The sequence below is a fragment of the Crotalus tigris genome, unplaced genomic scaffold (genome assembly GCF_016545835.1).
Source record: "Crotalus tigris isolate CLP2741 ecotype Arizona unplaced genomic scaffold, ASM1654583v1 scf7180000017545.3456711, whole genome shotgun sequence".
Taxonomy (NCBI): Eukaryota; Metazoa; Chordata; class Lepidosauria; order Squamata; family Viperidae; genus Crotalus; species Crotalus tigris.
In genome coordinates, this window is record NW_024096464.1 from 694025 (window position 1) to 710000 (window position 15976).

The following is a 15976-nucleotide window of genomic DNA, read 5'->3' on the forward strand; positions in this document are numbered from 1 at the left end:
CCTATAAAAAAATTAAACACATCAATGACCAAGCCAGTGTACATCCAAGATTTGGGACAACACTAGTCAAAAGTTGAAATTTTCTCATTAAATTTCTTACATCTTTAAGTTCTGACCAGCAAGTTAAAAGCATCCCCGTGCTTTCACTGAGCAGTTTTAGCTTTTATTTGATTGGTCTTTGTGAAATATTCTATGATATGTTCACTAGTTGTTTAATGAACTGTTTACTGCAGTAATGTATGTGCATGACCAATGTGTAAGTAACATATATGATAGAACAGTGTTTCTCAACCTTGACAATTTTAAGGCATGTGGACTTCAACTCCCAGAATTCCACAGCCAGCAATGCTGGCTGTGGAATTCTGGAGTTGAAGTCCACATGTCTTAAAATTGTCAAGGTTGAGAAACACTGTGATAGAAAAATATCTTATAAGGCAATCCAATGAAGGCCTGAGAAGAATAATTGATGACAGAAAGAATGCTGCTGAGCTCACAAAGAAAGAACAGAACAAGTGGGGAAAGAGGGGGAATCTAAAGGGAATATAAATATGTCAACAGCTAGCACATTTTTTAGTACTTCTGTTGTCTGCGGAGAATAGGAGAATTGTAGATCAAGACCCTTAAATTGGTCTCTTTTCCAGTTACCACTATCGAAGAACCAACAGCAGAGTAACAAGGGCACCAGACATTTCTGACACTACATCAGGAATAGATTTTCCTCTCCTCTCTTCTGTGTTTCCTTATAACACAGCGGCAACAGGACTGCCAGTTAATTGTGCACCTTTTTTTTCTCAAAAAAACCCCCAAAACCACATATTAAAGTTTTTGTAGATCACTCTCTTCCCAAGCTACAAGAACTACACTCCAAATAATTACTTCATCTTTCACCTTTTATCCAATTTCTTTGCTACATACCTGTTTGGAGCTTTTCCTGGAGGTGAAGAAGGCATCACAATTTTTCCAGCGACATTTCAGAGTTTGAAAATTCGGATTTGTGTGGTCATTTAACAAATGCTGTTTCAAGTGGTCCACAACTCCAAATATAAGTGAACATCCATGCCACTGATAAAGAAAATAAATAAAACTGTTAGAAAGAGGGAATGGCAATGACATAAAACCAGTAACAGAAGATAGGCTAAAAGCTAGTGGAGACATTAAGAATGGAACCATTTTTCTACAGTTCATAAATCTAAAAAAGAGAAAAATAAGAAAATACTGAACTAGAGGAACCTTAATTAGCATGATTTAGTAAAAGCTAGCTCTGTAAAACCATAAATGGTACATTCATTCATTCATTTTTGTCCACAGCACTCCATTCTGACATTTTTCCCAACACCAACTCTGAAATAAGTTGGGTTGAGAGAAAATGGCTGACCCCAAATCATCCAAGGAGCTCCCAAGGTCTTATAACATCTTAACCCCTATACTGCACAGCTTTGTGTAGCACAAAGGTTTTCAATCCTCCATTGACACTGCAAGTGTCATGGTTCCAATAGATGAAACTCTTCAGAGAACTTTGAGGCATTGTTTACCTTAAAGAATCTTTATTTGAGAAGCACAGCATCAGCACTAACACAGTCGAAGCCAAAAACTGGATTCCCCTCCCCTGAGCACATAGTATCAAAGCACAATTCCCTCCTCCAATTAATGGTCATAAATCACATTCACCAATTAGTTTGAAATGCAGGCTTTCCCTCCAGACCGGCCAATTCTTATCATCTCTTATTTTAATAACCTTAGGTCACACACTAGGTCCAGTATTGTTATGTCTAGCTGAACTCTCAGACACATTCCTCCTCCCAGCATCATCTAACTCTAGCTCTAGCTCTAAAAGTAAAACATAAGAAGAAAATGGTTGCATCTCCAACTGTTGTCAAAGCAAAAACATCCGATGTTAGCAGCGTTAACAGCAAGTAGGAATAGGACTGAAGTAACCAAAACTGTAAGACCACTTCAATCCACATATAGGAAAAAGAAGAGAGTCAAATGATAAACGTGAAGTTTTTGGTCGTTCTGAAAGACATCACATATATAGTCTTACATCACATTTATAGTCTTGAGTTTTCTGAACAGAAACCTGGCAGTAATTGTACCAAGTTTGTTTCATCCCTCTAAGATACTACAGGTAAGATCTTTACACCTTTCATCCAAAAAGAAAAAACACTTCATGCAGTTATCAGAGACGGACACTTTCCGCTCCAGAATACAACGTTATATAAAGGAACTATGATGTTCTTCCATGCTGAAGATGGGAGAGAACTGAGGGATCAAGTACTGGTCTTCTCAAAGCACCCATTTTAACATAAGGATTGCTTGAAGGGGAGGGGCACCAGCTCCTGCTTTTTCAACTTTCCACACCACACTTGGTTTTTCTCTCTTGAGAATACTTTGATTACTTAAAAGTACCAGAAGCCCTACATTTGCCCAGGGGATTCCACCAGGAAGAGTGAGGTTTACATCTCACTGTCATCATAGTGCCTTCACAACATAAACAGTTCCATTATCTGAAAAGTATGCTTCCCTTGCCCTGATGGGGGGATGATGAACTAGTGAAAAGAGTCCTGTTTTCAACAGCTTCCTTAGGATGTAAATGAAAGTCATCTAGGGATGGGCAGATAGACCCTCCAGCATCTTTCTGAGCCCACCCTCCAAAGAATAGAGTGGGTGGAGTCAAGATTTTTGGCCATTCTTAAATGAAGACTAAACTAAGGAGTTTAAAGGCTACTTGAGATTTACCTGGAACCTGGAATGAACTAATTGTTTTCCATTAGTAGGTAAAGAATCTGATTCAAATTTGGCTTAGAGAATTTATTTAGAATATTTGATACCTTGTGCCTAGCCTGCCTTTTATAGTGGAATTTCTTATAACTGCCCAACTCCAATTTTAACTGTTTCAACTATATGGTTTTGTTGACATTTTAATCCTATTTATGTTACATTTTTGTGGATTCAACAGGTTTCAAGTATTTCAAACAACTGCATGAACTTCAGAGTCTAAAGAGCAAAAATGCTTTTGTCTTTACCCAACAACGATAATTCTGCATCAGGTTAAGCCGCACGGCTTGGATACTACCATCATAGCAACCTGTGTAGATCTGAAAGAGGAAAAAAAGAATTCTAGAATTAAAAGAATAAAACGACATGGATATACCAAATGCAGTAGTCACTGGTACTATATTTAGAATTCCACTATGATTAGACTATTTATTTTTTTGTACAGTAGCTTATATATTTTAGTGATAAAAAAACAAAATGTTGAATTAATTTCTATACACGCCTTTATCACTCAGTTCATAATGGGTTGGATTAAGGGAAGCAATTCAATCAGCATACTACTGAAGATGTGAAAAACCCTTTAGTATGAACTTTAAAAAAAAGATATCAATAACAGTAAAACAGCTAGTATATCTATGAAAATAAAACCTAAGTATGAACTGTAAAAACTATTTTACCAAGAAATCAGTAGTAATGTTTAGAAAATATACATGAATATGCAACCAATTAATGCAGGATCGTCAATTGAATAAAGTCCCTCAGTTATTCTATGGAGTTATTAAACTAAGTTCTGTAACTAAACAAGTGGTTTAACAGTACAAATATCATTAAGTGTTTGAATGGTGCTATTTCCTGAGAAATAACTTTTGCATGCAGTCAATGGGATAACAACTTATAATGATGCCATTCAGGCTATGGAGGCATTCTATGGTAAGTGCCCAATTTAAAAAAAAAAAAAACAGACACACACCTGGGTTACTACAGAAGTGAAAAACATACTGTATAACCTAGTTACTTAGGCTGTTGGTTAAACTAGAGTTGCTGTGCTTTTCAGATTTCTGCTGGTTTAGTCATCTCAAATGTTAAAAGTTTATTCAAAAGTTATCTGATGCTTTTCACAGGTTGAAAAGAGTTGGATAAAATTGTATTATTTTATCACAGTTCAGTTGTTTTAAAGTATCCAACTGGGATACTTTTTAATATGGGAGGAGGGGAGAAAAAGGAGTGCCAAATTTACATAAATAATACTAAATACAGTCCCTTACCCCTGGCCATCCCACAAGGGCAGATAAAAGTTTGGGGTCCAATCCAACTGCAGGACATTAGATTGGCTTCTTCTGATCTGTGAATTTACTTACCGTATTTTCCGGCGTATACGACGACTCGGCGTATTAGATGACCCCCGACTTCGGAGACGATTTGCATGCTTTAGGACAGTGGTTCTCAACCTTTTTAATGCTGCAACCCTCCAACTGGTCGTAAGTCGAGGACTACTCAACTGGTGCAGCACCGTTTGCAGAATGGGACTTTTGGCGGGCTCAGCAGGGCAGAGACAGCCTGGACAATTCCTATTGGCTTTTGAAAGCCAATAGAATTAGACTCTATTCAAGAGAGTCTATTCTATTGGCTTTCAAAAGCCAATAGAATAAAAGGGAGTAGCACAGCTAAGGAAAAGGGGAAAAAATGGCGGACTGTGTTGTTTGGCGACCCTCATGAAATGGTCGTTCGACCCCAAATGGGGTCCCGACCCACAGGCTGAGAACTACTGCTTTAGAAAGTCGTCTTATACGCCGGAAAATACGGTATATCTTTTGTTAGAGCCTGGCTAGAATCCAGAATCTCCTTATGCACATAGAGAAGTGGTAATGTCAGTTTGATGTTCCTAAATATAAGATACAAATGCCTGCTTATCTTCCCCCAGGTGACAGATACTCCTCATTGGGTACTCTAGTGCAGGGGTCCTCAACCTTGGCAACTTTAAGACTTGTGGACTTCAAGCAAAGCTGGCTGAGGAATTCTGGGAATTGAAGTCCACAAGTCTTAAACCCTCTAGTGGGTTTGAGGATATTTAGCTCTTTAGATACAACTTCTAACAAATTCATAATTGCTTTACAGTCCTATTTCCCAACCAGAGGGAACCCAGCACGAAGTTACTTGCAAAACACTATCTACAAAGCAAGCAAAAATAATAATCTATTTCCAGATAGCCATAATCATAAGAGGAAAATCCCTACTATTACAGAAAGGGAAAACAAAGTGTTACCATGCTCTTATGAATGGTCATGCACATAATCATATCCGAATGTCCTCCATAGACTTGTAAACGATCGTGAGACTTGGTGGAAAAGAGGGGGGGGGGAAACAAAGAAAATAAGCCAATAAGCATATACCTAAAGAATTTAGTAAACTGCATGTAAACAATGTAAGAAAAACAAAACAACCTGCTTCTTTGCCCCACAATTCTAGTTCGCTTATTTTAAATACTCATTTCCAGCCACAGACTCTCCCAGAAGAAAAGTTATCAAACAAGTCATTTCTTTCTCTAAATAACCTCACACTTTCAGAATGTGTGGCAGGCAATGTACATAACCTAGGACAGTGGTGGCAAACCTATGGCACGGGTGCCAGAGGCGGCACTCGGAGCCCTCTCTGTGGGCACACATGCTGTTGCCCCAGCCTCGCCTCCCCCTACGACCTCCTCCTCTCCAGCAGCCCCCTTGAAGGAGAGTCGCCCCTGAACGTGGCCCACGCGGAGCAGCGCAGCCAAGGACATGGCAGCCAGGCAGCGTAGACAAGACTCTGCTCTCACGCCCCAACGCGCATAGTTGATGCTGCAGGGCGTGGGCAGAGGGCGTGGCCACTGTGGCGCTGCTGGGCTGCCTGGGCAATCTGCAGCGGGCCCTGGAAGTGGTGAGTGGCCCTGCGGGCAGGCAGGGTGGGGTGGAGCGTGGGTGGGGCAGGGGGTGGAGCATGGGTGGGGCAGGGGGTGGGGCAGGGGGTGGGGCAGGGGCAGTTTTTGGGCACTCGGTCTCTAAAAGGTTCGCCATCACTGACCCAGGACTTCACAGCAACACTGTTATCTCATGGCAAGTAAGTTCAGCATGCAAAACAAACAACCCAGCAGCTATTCTTCCTAGAGATTAGATCCTGAAGTTTGTGCAACTCCTACAGGATTCCTTAAAACCCAATTTAGACCTAAAAGGGTTGCTTTAAATTAGAACTCATGAAATATTTGAAGATGAATACATCACTTGGGATCAAAGAAAAACAAAGGATATCGTTTACAAAGATAATTACCACATTCCCCTTTAAATAAAATCAGTTAGGTTTTTACCTGCAACTCATATACTCGAACACACTTGTCTAAACAGGCTGTTACCATTACTTTTCCCAGGATGTTCACAACAGTTACTGCATGGCTATGCCCCTTGTATATCCGTACCAGCTCCCCCGTCTGCAACAAGATGAGCAGGATAAATGGGTATGTGCAGAGCAAGTAAATTGATTGTTTCTACTAAATTCTTATAGACACCCTCCTGTTAAGAACAAAATCTTAAAAGAGATTTTTCTCCTTTAGTTTATATCGTTAATGAAGTGAGCATTGTAAGAAAGATTGTTAACTGTCTAGTGTGAACAACACTTTCATATAGCCACTGGGGATCAATCTTTATGTATTTTGTGTAAAAGTGTGTCCTTACAACCATCATTCATTAGAAATAAAAAGAGATGCATCTGAGAATTTGTATTTATCTATTCTATTCTGTTCTGATCTTTACTGTATTCTTATTCCATTCCCATTCCCATCCCCATTTATTTATTTATTGAATTTGTATGCGCCCCTCACTCTACCAAGCACCTCTGAGTTGCTTACAATATCATAATTAATAGAATAAAAACAATTACAGGATTAAAACTTTAAAACATCAGATAGTAAAAATTAATACATTAAAATTAATATTAAAATGGATAAAAAGAACCAATGCAGAGGCAGAGTATGGGTGAGATCTTGTATTCATCTACTAGCCTTCTCCAAAATGGGATGCCCCTACCAGAGTCCCAGGTTGGCAATGCCAGGTTTTGAGGCTCTTTTGGAAAGCCAAGAGGGTGGGGGCAGATTTCAGCTCAAGGTGCACGATCTTCTGCAGCAGAAAGGCTCCTTTCCTTTACCCGCCAATCAATTCCTTGGCTGACGTGATCCAGAGCATGCCCCTTCTGCCTCCCGGCTTGCTTGTCAGTCGCCTGTGATCCTCACTTAATGATGGCAATAGGGAGGGCTGCCGGGGTTGTCGTCATTATGAGATGTGGTCAGGTGATGTTGTACTTAATGACCGCATTGTTTAGTGATGAAAATACGAGTCTCAATTACTGTTGTTTTTCGTGGATCATAATATAATAATAGCTATCTGATGGATTTCTTCTTAAAATACTGTATCAAGCCATTGTTTCCACATAGCTAGATGAAACAGGGCTAGTAGCATATTTTTTAACAGGCAGAGTTCTCTAGTCAAATAAAAAATATAGTGCATGAAATTCTCCTAAGGCAATTAATTTTTCTATTTCTCAGAACCTCTACAGTCAAGATTCAAGTTTCAGTATTAGGTGTTTCTCTCTATGAACACTTGTTTAAAATTAGTGTAAATAGAATATCGACACTAATTTAACAGTAAATTATTTTGTTAGAAGTAAAAATGGTATGAAGAATTTCATGGATTAAAATGAAATGACTTTCGAACAACTTACATGTATGTTGTGGGCATGGACAGATTGGTCACTGGAACCACTGAAGACCAGATCATTTACAACCTTGGAAGATCAAGCCAACAGCCAGATTACATACAATATTTAACCAGAAATACTTCATTCCTCACCAGCTTTCACATTTAATTGCCATAATATAATTACAATGAATGAATCATGTCTAGGGAACGAATTACAAAGCCAGTCTGAGCACCGGCTGGAACAGAACTGCATTAAACTCAACCCAGTTACTCGCAGACCTAGTCAATACCAAGTTTAGTGGTGTTTTAAAATAACTATTATCTATTACAGGGAAGGTTTTTTTTACATCTCCAACTGATTGATCTGCAAAGCATCAGACAAAGCCTCCCTCCAAAAATCCCACATCCTCTCCCAGCTGGCATGCTGGCAAGCAGCTTTCTGCTCTAGAACCTTCTTTTCCAAAGAGAAAAGGGAAAGTTAGTGAAACATAATAGGAGACATTCTATCTGAAGCATCTATAAGCAAAGTCTAGAGCAGTGATGGCGAACCTTTTAGAGACCGAGTGCCCAAACCACAACCCCAAACCCACTTATTTATCACAAAGTGTGAGGGCTGCATCGGCATTGTGGTACCCTCAGGGGGGGCATGGCTCCAGTTGTCACGGCAGACTGTGTGGGCATGGCTGGGGTGGGCATGGCCACCTCGATATTGCTCATGGGATGCCTGTGAGAGCCAGGCAGGGTTGGGGGAAATCCAGGGGGTCTCTGGGGATGGGGCGGTGGGCAGGAAGCCCAGGATAGATGGGGGGGAGGCACGCAATCCTAGCTGGGACTGGGGGGCCATGGTGCTGATGGGGATCCGGCTTTCCCTGCTCGGGGTGGCCTTTGGCTAGCTGGTCGCTTCGCCTCCTTTGTGCTGGGTGGGGCTGCCGCTCCGGGTGGTGGCAGCAGCCTAATGGACGTGCTCAAGCTGCTGGCGGCAGCAGCAGTGCGCATGCCCACAGAGAGGGCTCTGAGTGCCGCCTCTGGCACGCGTGCCATAGGTTCGCCACCACTGGTCTAGAGTGCATCCACCCAGAGGATAGTATTTAGTCTCTCCTGTTGGAAATGCCTTTGAAATACAATCTCCCTGGGAAGAGCTGCTTCAAAGTGCCTTTCACTGAGGAAGGTTGATCTGAACATGAACGCAAGTCTTTATTGGACCTGCAGGAGAGACTTTGGCACAGTTCTGGATTTTTGATTGAATTATTTGGCCTACGCTTGATATATAAAAGGATTTGCTTGCCAAAAATAAGAATGTGATAGTCAATCTTCACACTCTAATCAAATCGTTATTATTTATAACAGTTCCTCTTCTCTGTATTGTGCAATACAAATACAAGAAAGGACATAAAAGAATGCAGCAGTTAAAGCTATACAAAAAGAACAGAAATGAAGAACCATAATTTTGTAATGCTGTATACAAGAGCTACACACATGGAATTAAATATAAAAAATTGAGTAGCAAATTAAAATAAAGTTCAGGTCAAGGTATGGTATCTGGTTAAAAGTTTGCATTTTTTTTTAACAACCACATACATAGGTATACAGAATAAATGGCCTAGTAACAGTGTATATTAAAATAATAGATATTTAAATGGGAAAATTTAACCAGTATAAAAACTACAGTTACAAAATTAAGATTCCTGGTGATTTCACGGTTATGTTTTTAGGAAATAATAGGGAAGTAATTTGCTACTGCCTTCTTTCAGATTTTTTTTTAAATTTCAATTCTAATGGGATTTCCTGGTTGTTTCACATCCAAGTACTAACCAGGTCTGATTCTAACAATTTTTTTTTTTCAAAACTAGCTAAGTGCTGCTATCTAAATAGGGCAATACAATATTTAACTTCATTCATAAAAATATAATTTCCAAATTACAGAACTAATAGTTCTATTCCAATCTATACTGGTCAAACCTAACCTCAAATATAGTATTATGCCCAATTCTGTCCAGTACATTAAGAACTCCCAAAAAAATAAGAAGGATGATAAGGGACTGAATACTATGTCCTTTGAATAAAGATGGGGCGAACAAGTTATCTAAGAAGACTATGAGTTCCGTTTACTGGATGTATTCAAGAAGACCTTAAATAGATATTTCTGGGGGGGGGAGGGTGTTAAGGTTAGAGAACATCAAGATTAGAGTTGAACTCAATCTAAATTGCTTCTTCTATCTCAACAATTCCATTGATTTTTAGTGAATGGAACAATACAAGGAAGACTCTGAAAAAATATGAGAAGATAACAACTGTCAGAATAAGATGATAATGGGATATCCAAGGAGAAAGTATCCAGTAGGCAACTGAAGAAGCTATCTTAGAGGTGAAGCACTGGTGTAATCAGAAGTGATACTGAAAGCAATGGGATTTCTGGAAATCTAAAGGACTGTGTTGCAAAAGAAACATGAGTGGTGAACATATCACTGAAGGATCTCAAAAGGGAAGGAAGAAATCACTTCTGGCAATATTTATCTCTGGCGTAGCTCAATTAATAAAAACATTCAGGAAAAATTTTAAAATATACTTATATTAGAGAAGATCCCAGGTTCAATTCTCATTATTTTGATTGGGCTAAGAAAGGCTCGTCTGAAGTCTTTGAAACAATATCCAAACAACAATTGGGTTGGATGACCCAAAACTCTGATTATGTGTAAAGCAGCTGTCTCTCATCTTATTTCTCCTCAGAACTGATGAAATAGCATCAAGCAAAAAGAATGGAGTTTCATTTGCAAGTTACGAATTGTTTCAAATGGCTGCATTTCAATAAAACATCTTCTTTTTAAGGCACTTGCCTTCATACACAGAACTGTTTTGCTGTGACCTTCAAGGGTTCGGAGCAGTAGTCCATTTCGGGCATCTCGCACACTAATTGTACAATCGTAGGATCCCACAATCAGGAGTCGTCGTGCCCCTTCCTGAGCTGTAGCCAGACAGCTAATTGCCCTAGGACCGTGACACTCAAAAGTCTCAAGTTGTCGGTTGTTCTGGGGAAAAAGAAAATACAACCCAAACATAAGGTAGGGACACAATTATTTCCCTCCAGATCCAACAGCACTAAATCCTTCTCCTTCTGATTATTTGAATGCCTTCCCCCAAACTCCAAATCCCTGTATAACTGGACTTGTAAACAATATTTTTTTTCATTAAGAAACAGTGTTCTTTACTTTGTATGGAGTGAATTTCTTTTAAGATATACTCTGCTCCATAGCAAATACTTACATAATTTTAATTTTGAAAAGAAAAATAATTCAAAGAAACAGAAAAGTGTGCATGGACTCCTTCCACAGTAACTATCCCCCCAGGCAAATTTTTAGTCCTATGTCTAATTGTGCTTATGCATCAACCAACCTCTGACTGTGCCCAGGTAGATCTTCCCCTTGTTTCTTTAACTACGGAAGTTGGATACAAGTTGAACTTCCAACGTTATTTGTCCTTTTCAGTTATCACACGATACAGCAGCCTTTCTTCTTGGAGATTAGCCATGTTTACATCTCTTATACTGACCTTTATATTAAAAGTGACCACATTTCCATTTGCAAGGCCGGCATAAAGGATCCTCCATCTACTGTGCAGGCAAAGCACCCGGTCATCCAGTTTAAACTGATCAATAAGTTCTCTTGTCTATTAAGAAAAAAAAAGCAATGTACACATAGTATTGCCTTGATGTCTGTAACTAAATCACTGCCATGAATTTTATCAATCTGAGACCAAGGAATATGTACAAATAATAAAATTATACAAATCATTTGGCTTAAATAATTATTTAAATTGTAACCCAAGTATAGTATTGTCACTTTGCATCGGTGAAAATATTTTTAGTTCCGGAAGCCACCTCACATTTTTAGATGCTTAGAAGATGCTTTAAGATCCACAAAGCTGAAGAAATATCAAGACTCCAAAATGTCTGGGAAGGTCTACCAATGCCAATCCTAACACTCATGCTTGGCATAGGGAGCAAATGAACAAATTCAGAATTACAAAAGGCAATGCATTTTTCTCCTGGTTAATTAGTTGCGTCAACATAATCTCTACACTTACTTTGATGTTATAGCAATTTATATTGTGATCACTGGAGCCAGAATAGAGTGCTACATTTTTCCCTGCTGTCTGAGTTACCAGGAGGCAGTTGACTTTGGAAGCGTGCCCTTCAAAGACACCCACACATTTCCTGTTCTACGAAAAGAAGAACAAAATGTGGTCAGATTATACTTAAATTAGGATGGGCAACTTTTAAGAGGTAAAGATCACCCTTTTGGAGAGAAATCAAGGACCATGCATGGGATCATGGGGTTTCTGGTTTATTTCTAGCTTTATTAAAATTACTTTGGGGCTTGTACCTCAGCTTCTGTGTATTTCCCACCTCCAAAGTAGGAAGCCATGTTAGCAGTTCTTGTCACTTACAATAGAGAGGCAGCTCTTAGAGATATAAGAAATTTAAAGCGCATATGGAGCTACAGATATAATAGTTATTGACTTACAACCACTTAGTGACTGTTCAAAGTTACAACAGACCCTTCCAAAAGCTATGTATGGCTCAATTTCAAAGTTAGGATGGCTGCAACAACTTCCCATAGTCATATGATCACATTTTGGGTACTTGGCAATAGGCTCACTTTTGCAGCATCTCATAATCATTCAACCGTGATTTTTTTAATGCTTTTTGCAAGTTTCTGGCATTTATTTATTTTTCCAACAAAAAGCACCCATAGAATAAAAGTGGATTCACATAACGAATATGGTGTTTACTTAATGTCTGCTCCAAGAAAAAAAAAGGTTGTAAAATTGGCCCCGGTCACTTAGTCACTAACAATGATTTAAATCAATGTCAGGCTCAACTACAATTGTTAGCTGAGGACTACCTATATATAGTCCCAAACTACCTGCCTAATATTGTCTTCTAGCAAGTTCCACCATTCCTGCAAGAGCTGCAATTTCATATGAACTTAAGCTCTGTAAGAAAAATTTTGATACCACTTTTTCATGAAGCAGCATGCATATGTCTGCAGAAACCTAGGAACAAGAAGTTACATCTTTTATTATTTTGAATTGTTTTGTATTTCTATCACTGGTTTCTTTTTCTAAGAGAGACGTTAAGTATCATATGGCATTCACTAGATTTGATTAATGGGGTTCTAATAATAAAGTTTCCTTCATCTCTCCCCACAAAACTGAATAGGCTTCAGTTTCATCTGGAGAGATGCATTTATCCCAAGGCTGTTAAAAGTTGCAGTCTAAAAAATATTGAGGACCCACCCTACTTTTCCACTTTTGCTAATTATTCACTCATTTTAATTGCCCCAAGATTTACTTTGAGTCAAAGAGGTCGCAATCCAACTATTTCCTTTTCAGCAGGTCTACTTACCACTAAGTTATACGCATGGACAGTTTTGTCTGCTGAGCAGGTATACAACAAATTCCCAAAAATCTGAATGGCATTCACTGAAGCCGAATGCCCCTCAAATATCCCTTCTGTGGGATCCTCATCTTCACCTGGCTCTGAAGACACTTCTGGCAAATACAAATCAAAGTTTGCAATTAAACATCCTATTCATATGAGTGTGCTTGGTCCTCTAAAGCAGTGGTTCTCAACCTTTTTAATGCTGCGACCCTCAACTGGTCATAAGTCGAGGACTACTCAACCGGTAGTAAGTCAAGGACTACTCAACTGGTGCAGCACCGTTTGCAGAATGGGACTTTTGGCGGGCTCAGCAGGGCAGAGATAGCCTGGACAATTCCTATTGGCTTTTGAAAGCCAATAGAATTAGACTCTATTCAAGAGAGTCTATTTTATTGGCTTTTAAAAGCCAATAGAATAAAAGGGAGTAGCACAGCTAAGGAAAAGGGAAAAAAATGGTGGACTGCGTTGTTTGGCAACCCCCGTGAAATGGTCGTTCGACCCCAAATGGGGTCCCGACCCACAGGTTGAGAACCGCTGCTCTGAAGTATTGGGTATGGTTAATGGTTCCCCTTTGCCTTCCCACTTGATCATTTCTTCTTCCTTGCACCCATTACCCATTGAAGCATAGTGCTGTCCACACCCACTCTTCAACCTGTGCAAAGGCTACTAGCCTTCCAGGCTGCTTCTCCCAACCCATAATAATCCTCGTAGGTCTGCTCAGTCTCCCTATCTGCCCTATCTAACCCTTCAGCTGAGCAACAAATCAAGTTTGTTTTGACTCTGTTAATTGAAGGAGTTAAGAAAAGGAACTAAACTGCAACTTTATCAAGAAAAAAATACAGTATAAAAATGAGCTACCAACATTAATAGATACAGTCTGGAACCATACAGAAAAAGCTTGCCATCACAACAGGAGTACATTAAGTATAAGGGGAAAAGGAGTGGAAATTTATTGCATCACCAGAAAAGAAAAAGCAACATTCTCCAAATACATTCAAACATATGTTACAAATAAATATAGCACCAAAATGGTTAGCTTTGAACAATATTTTATTGTCATCTCGTCAAGATTATATTAAAGCTCCTCAAAAGTTTACTGAAGCGCATCTCAAATTAGATGTTGGTTCCAAGTGATTAAATTCCTTGAGTCAAAATTTATCTCAAAGTAACCTTTGAGTTCCTTCTTCATACAGAGTAGATACAAAGAAATACAAAAAGAAATAAGCAATTTATTGGCTAGAAGAAAGATAATTTAACTTTCATCAAACAGATCAAAGAGCAAGCAAAAGATGTAAGAAACCTCAAGTTAAAGTCTCAGAAAAAATAAATTAGCATGGGTATTTTGGAAATTTTAGAATATTTTTAAGTGCATAATTAAAGCAGTATGAAGCAACTGAATTCCAAGAAACTGCAGCTTAATTTCTCCTCCAAAAGATCTTATACTTATTTTGCTGTTAAGAAAACCAATACACGAACAGATGTACCTGATGAGGTTTTTGATCCTCGTAATGCCGATATGAATGTCTGAGTCTCAGCCACACTACAGAAGAAAGAGAATGCCACTGACAATTTAAGTAGTTTAGGGGGAAAAAACACCACTACAAAACATAATACTACATTAGAATCTTCTTGGAAAAATATTCTACGAAAAAGGAGTTAAGTCTTTCTACAGAAACTACAACAAAACTTTTCTCAACAATCACAAACGTTATATGAAATAGGATTTTTGTCATCCATGGTTTGATGAATATGGTTCAGTAGGTCAAAATTCAATTGTTTTCTAAACCATTTCTCAGCTAACGGTTTCCTGAATATTCCTTTAGATCAGTGGTTCTCAACCTGTGGGTCGGGACCCCATTTGGGGTCGAACGACCATTTCACGGGGGTCGCCAAGCAAGGCTGTCCGCCATTTTTCCCCCTTTTCTTTGGCCACGCCCCTGGCACCGGGTGATGTATAAGTGGTTGGGGGTCACCACAACATGGGGAACTGTATTATGGGGTCGCGGCATTAGAAAGGTTGAGAACCACTGCTTTAGAATTCCTAAAGGATTTCTAAATATTAAGAAGACCAATTATATTGCCCCCAAGAATCATAAACTCTAATATCCTAGCCAGGTTAAAAGCCACTACAATGCAGACAGCGATCAGTACACATATAGTTTGCCAGCTCACCTTCTACCAATACCATCTTTATAGTTTACTCCAATCTCACTAGTAGAGCTCACTTCGTCATAGCTCGACCGAGATGGCTCTCTCAAAAGTTTCTCTGTGGCGTTCAAGGTATCTCTCTTAGAAGGGCTATCTGGTTTCTCACTTTCCGATTCCGAGGAGGTGATGGCCACCACTTCCAGAGGAGATTTAGGGATTTCCACAAATTCAAGAGATGTGTCACTGTCATTCTCCTTCTTTCTCTTTCTTTCCTGAGCATCCTCTTGCTTTGGAGGGGTGGATGTTGTTACTTTCTCTCCCTTGGGTATCTTTACAGCCTTTACTTTCCTAAATGGTTTTGAATCACTCACGTCCTGTTCTGTATCACTGTTCTCAGGAACACGGGCTGCTCGGAGGGCTTTCTTTTTTTTCAGCTTTTTCTTCTTCTTGCTTATTTTGAATTCTGTGGTGCCCATCGTAGAGATGGCCATCTGCTCAGGCTGTTCGGTTGCCTGCTTATCATTTTCATTTGTAGCAAGTCTGAAACTAAATGACTGGCTTTCACGTGAGCCAGTGCATGGTTTAGATATGGTATTGCCCATTGGGGTTATCTTGTCTTGGGTTTTCAATGAAGATATTGATCCTGAATAAGTAGGGGAAGAATGGTCAGATAACCTTGTCCCCACCATATTTGGAATAGATTTCTGAATATTTTTATTTGCTTCTTGGAAATCAATAAGTCCGGACAATGACATACTAGCAGTGATAACTGGATACAATGAAGGCTGTTGATTTGTATTTCCTAAAGAAAGAAAATGGAATATTCCTTTTCATCCAATTGAACAATTAACTATTATACTTGAACTTCATTATATATGACTTTTCGTGACAAATT

General features: G+C 39.2%; 1 protein-coding gene across 2 annotated transcripts in view; it reads right to left on the reverse strand.

Annotated features, from left to right (window-relative positions):
- ZNF106 (zinc finger protein 106) overlaps nucleotides 1-15976 on the reverse strand; it is a 49300-nt gene that overhangs the window by 3754 nt on the left and 29570 nt on the right. Inside the window, exons 11-21 of one of the 2 annotated variants that reach the window (XM_039326964.1) lie at nucleotides 15106-15724; nucleotides 14418-14473; nucleotides 12898-13043; nucleotides 11574-11708; nucleotides 11040-11156; nucleotides 10328-10519; nucleotides 7516-7578; nucleotides 6110-6229; nucleotides 5039-5110; nucleotides 3024-3095; nucleotides 916-1062 (exon numbers count right to left, since the gene is read on the reverse strand). In XM_039326964.1, the coding sequence (XP_039182898.1) occupies nucleotides 916-1062; nucleotides 3024-3095; nucleotides 5039-5110; nucleotides 6110-6229; nucleotides 7516-7578; nucleotides 10328-10519; nucleotides 11040-11156; nucleotides 11574-11708; nucleotides 12898-13043; nucleotides 14418-14473; nucleotides 15106-15724 (1739 nt within the window). Of the gene's footprint in view, nucleotides 1-915; nucleotides 1063-3023; nucleotides 3096-5038; nucleotides 5111-6109; nucleotides 6230-7515; nucleotides 7579-10327; nucleotides 10520-11039; nucleotides 11157-11573; nucleotides 11709-12897; nucleotides 13044-14417; nucleotides 14474-15105; nucleotides 15884-15976 lie in introns of both variants that reach the window. The other variant, XM_039326876.1, reaches the window with a different exon arrangement.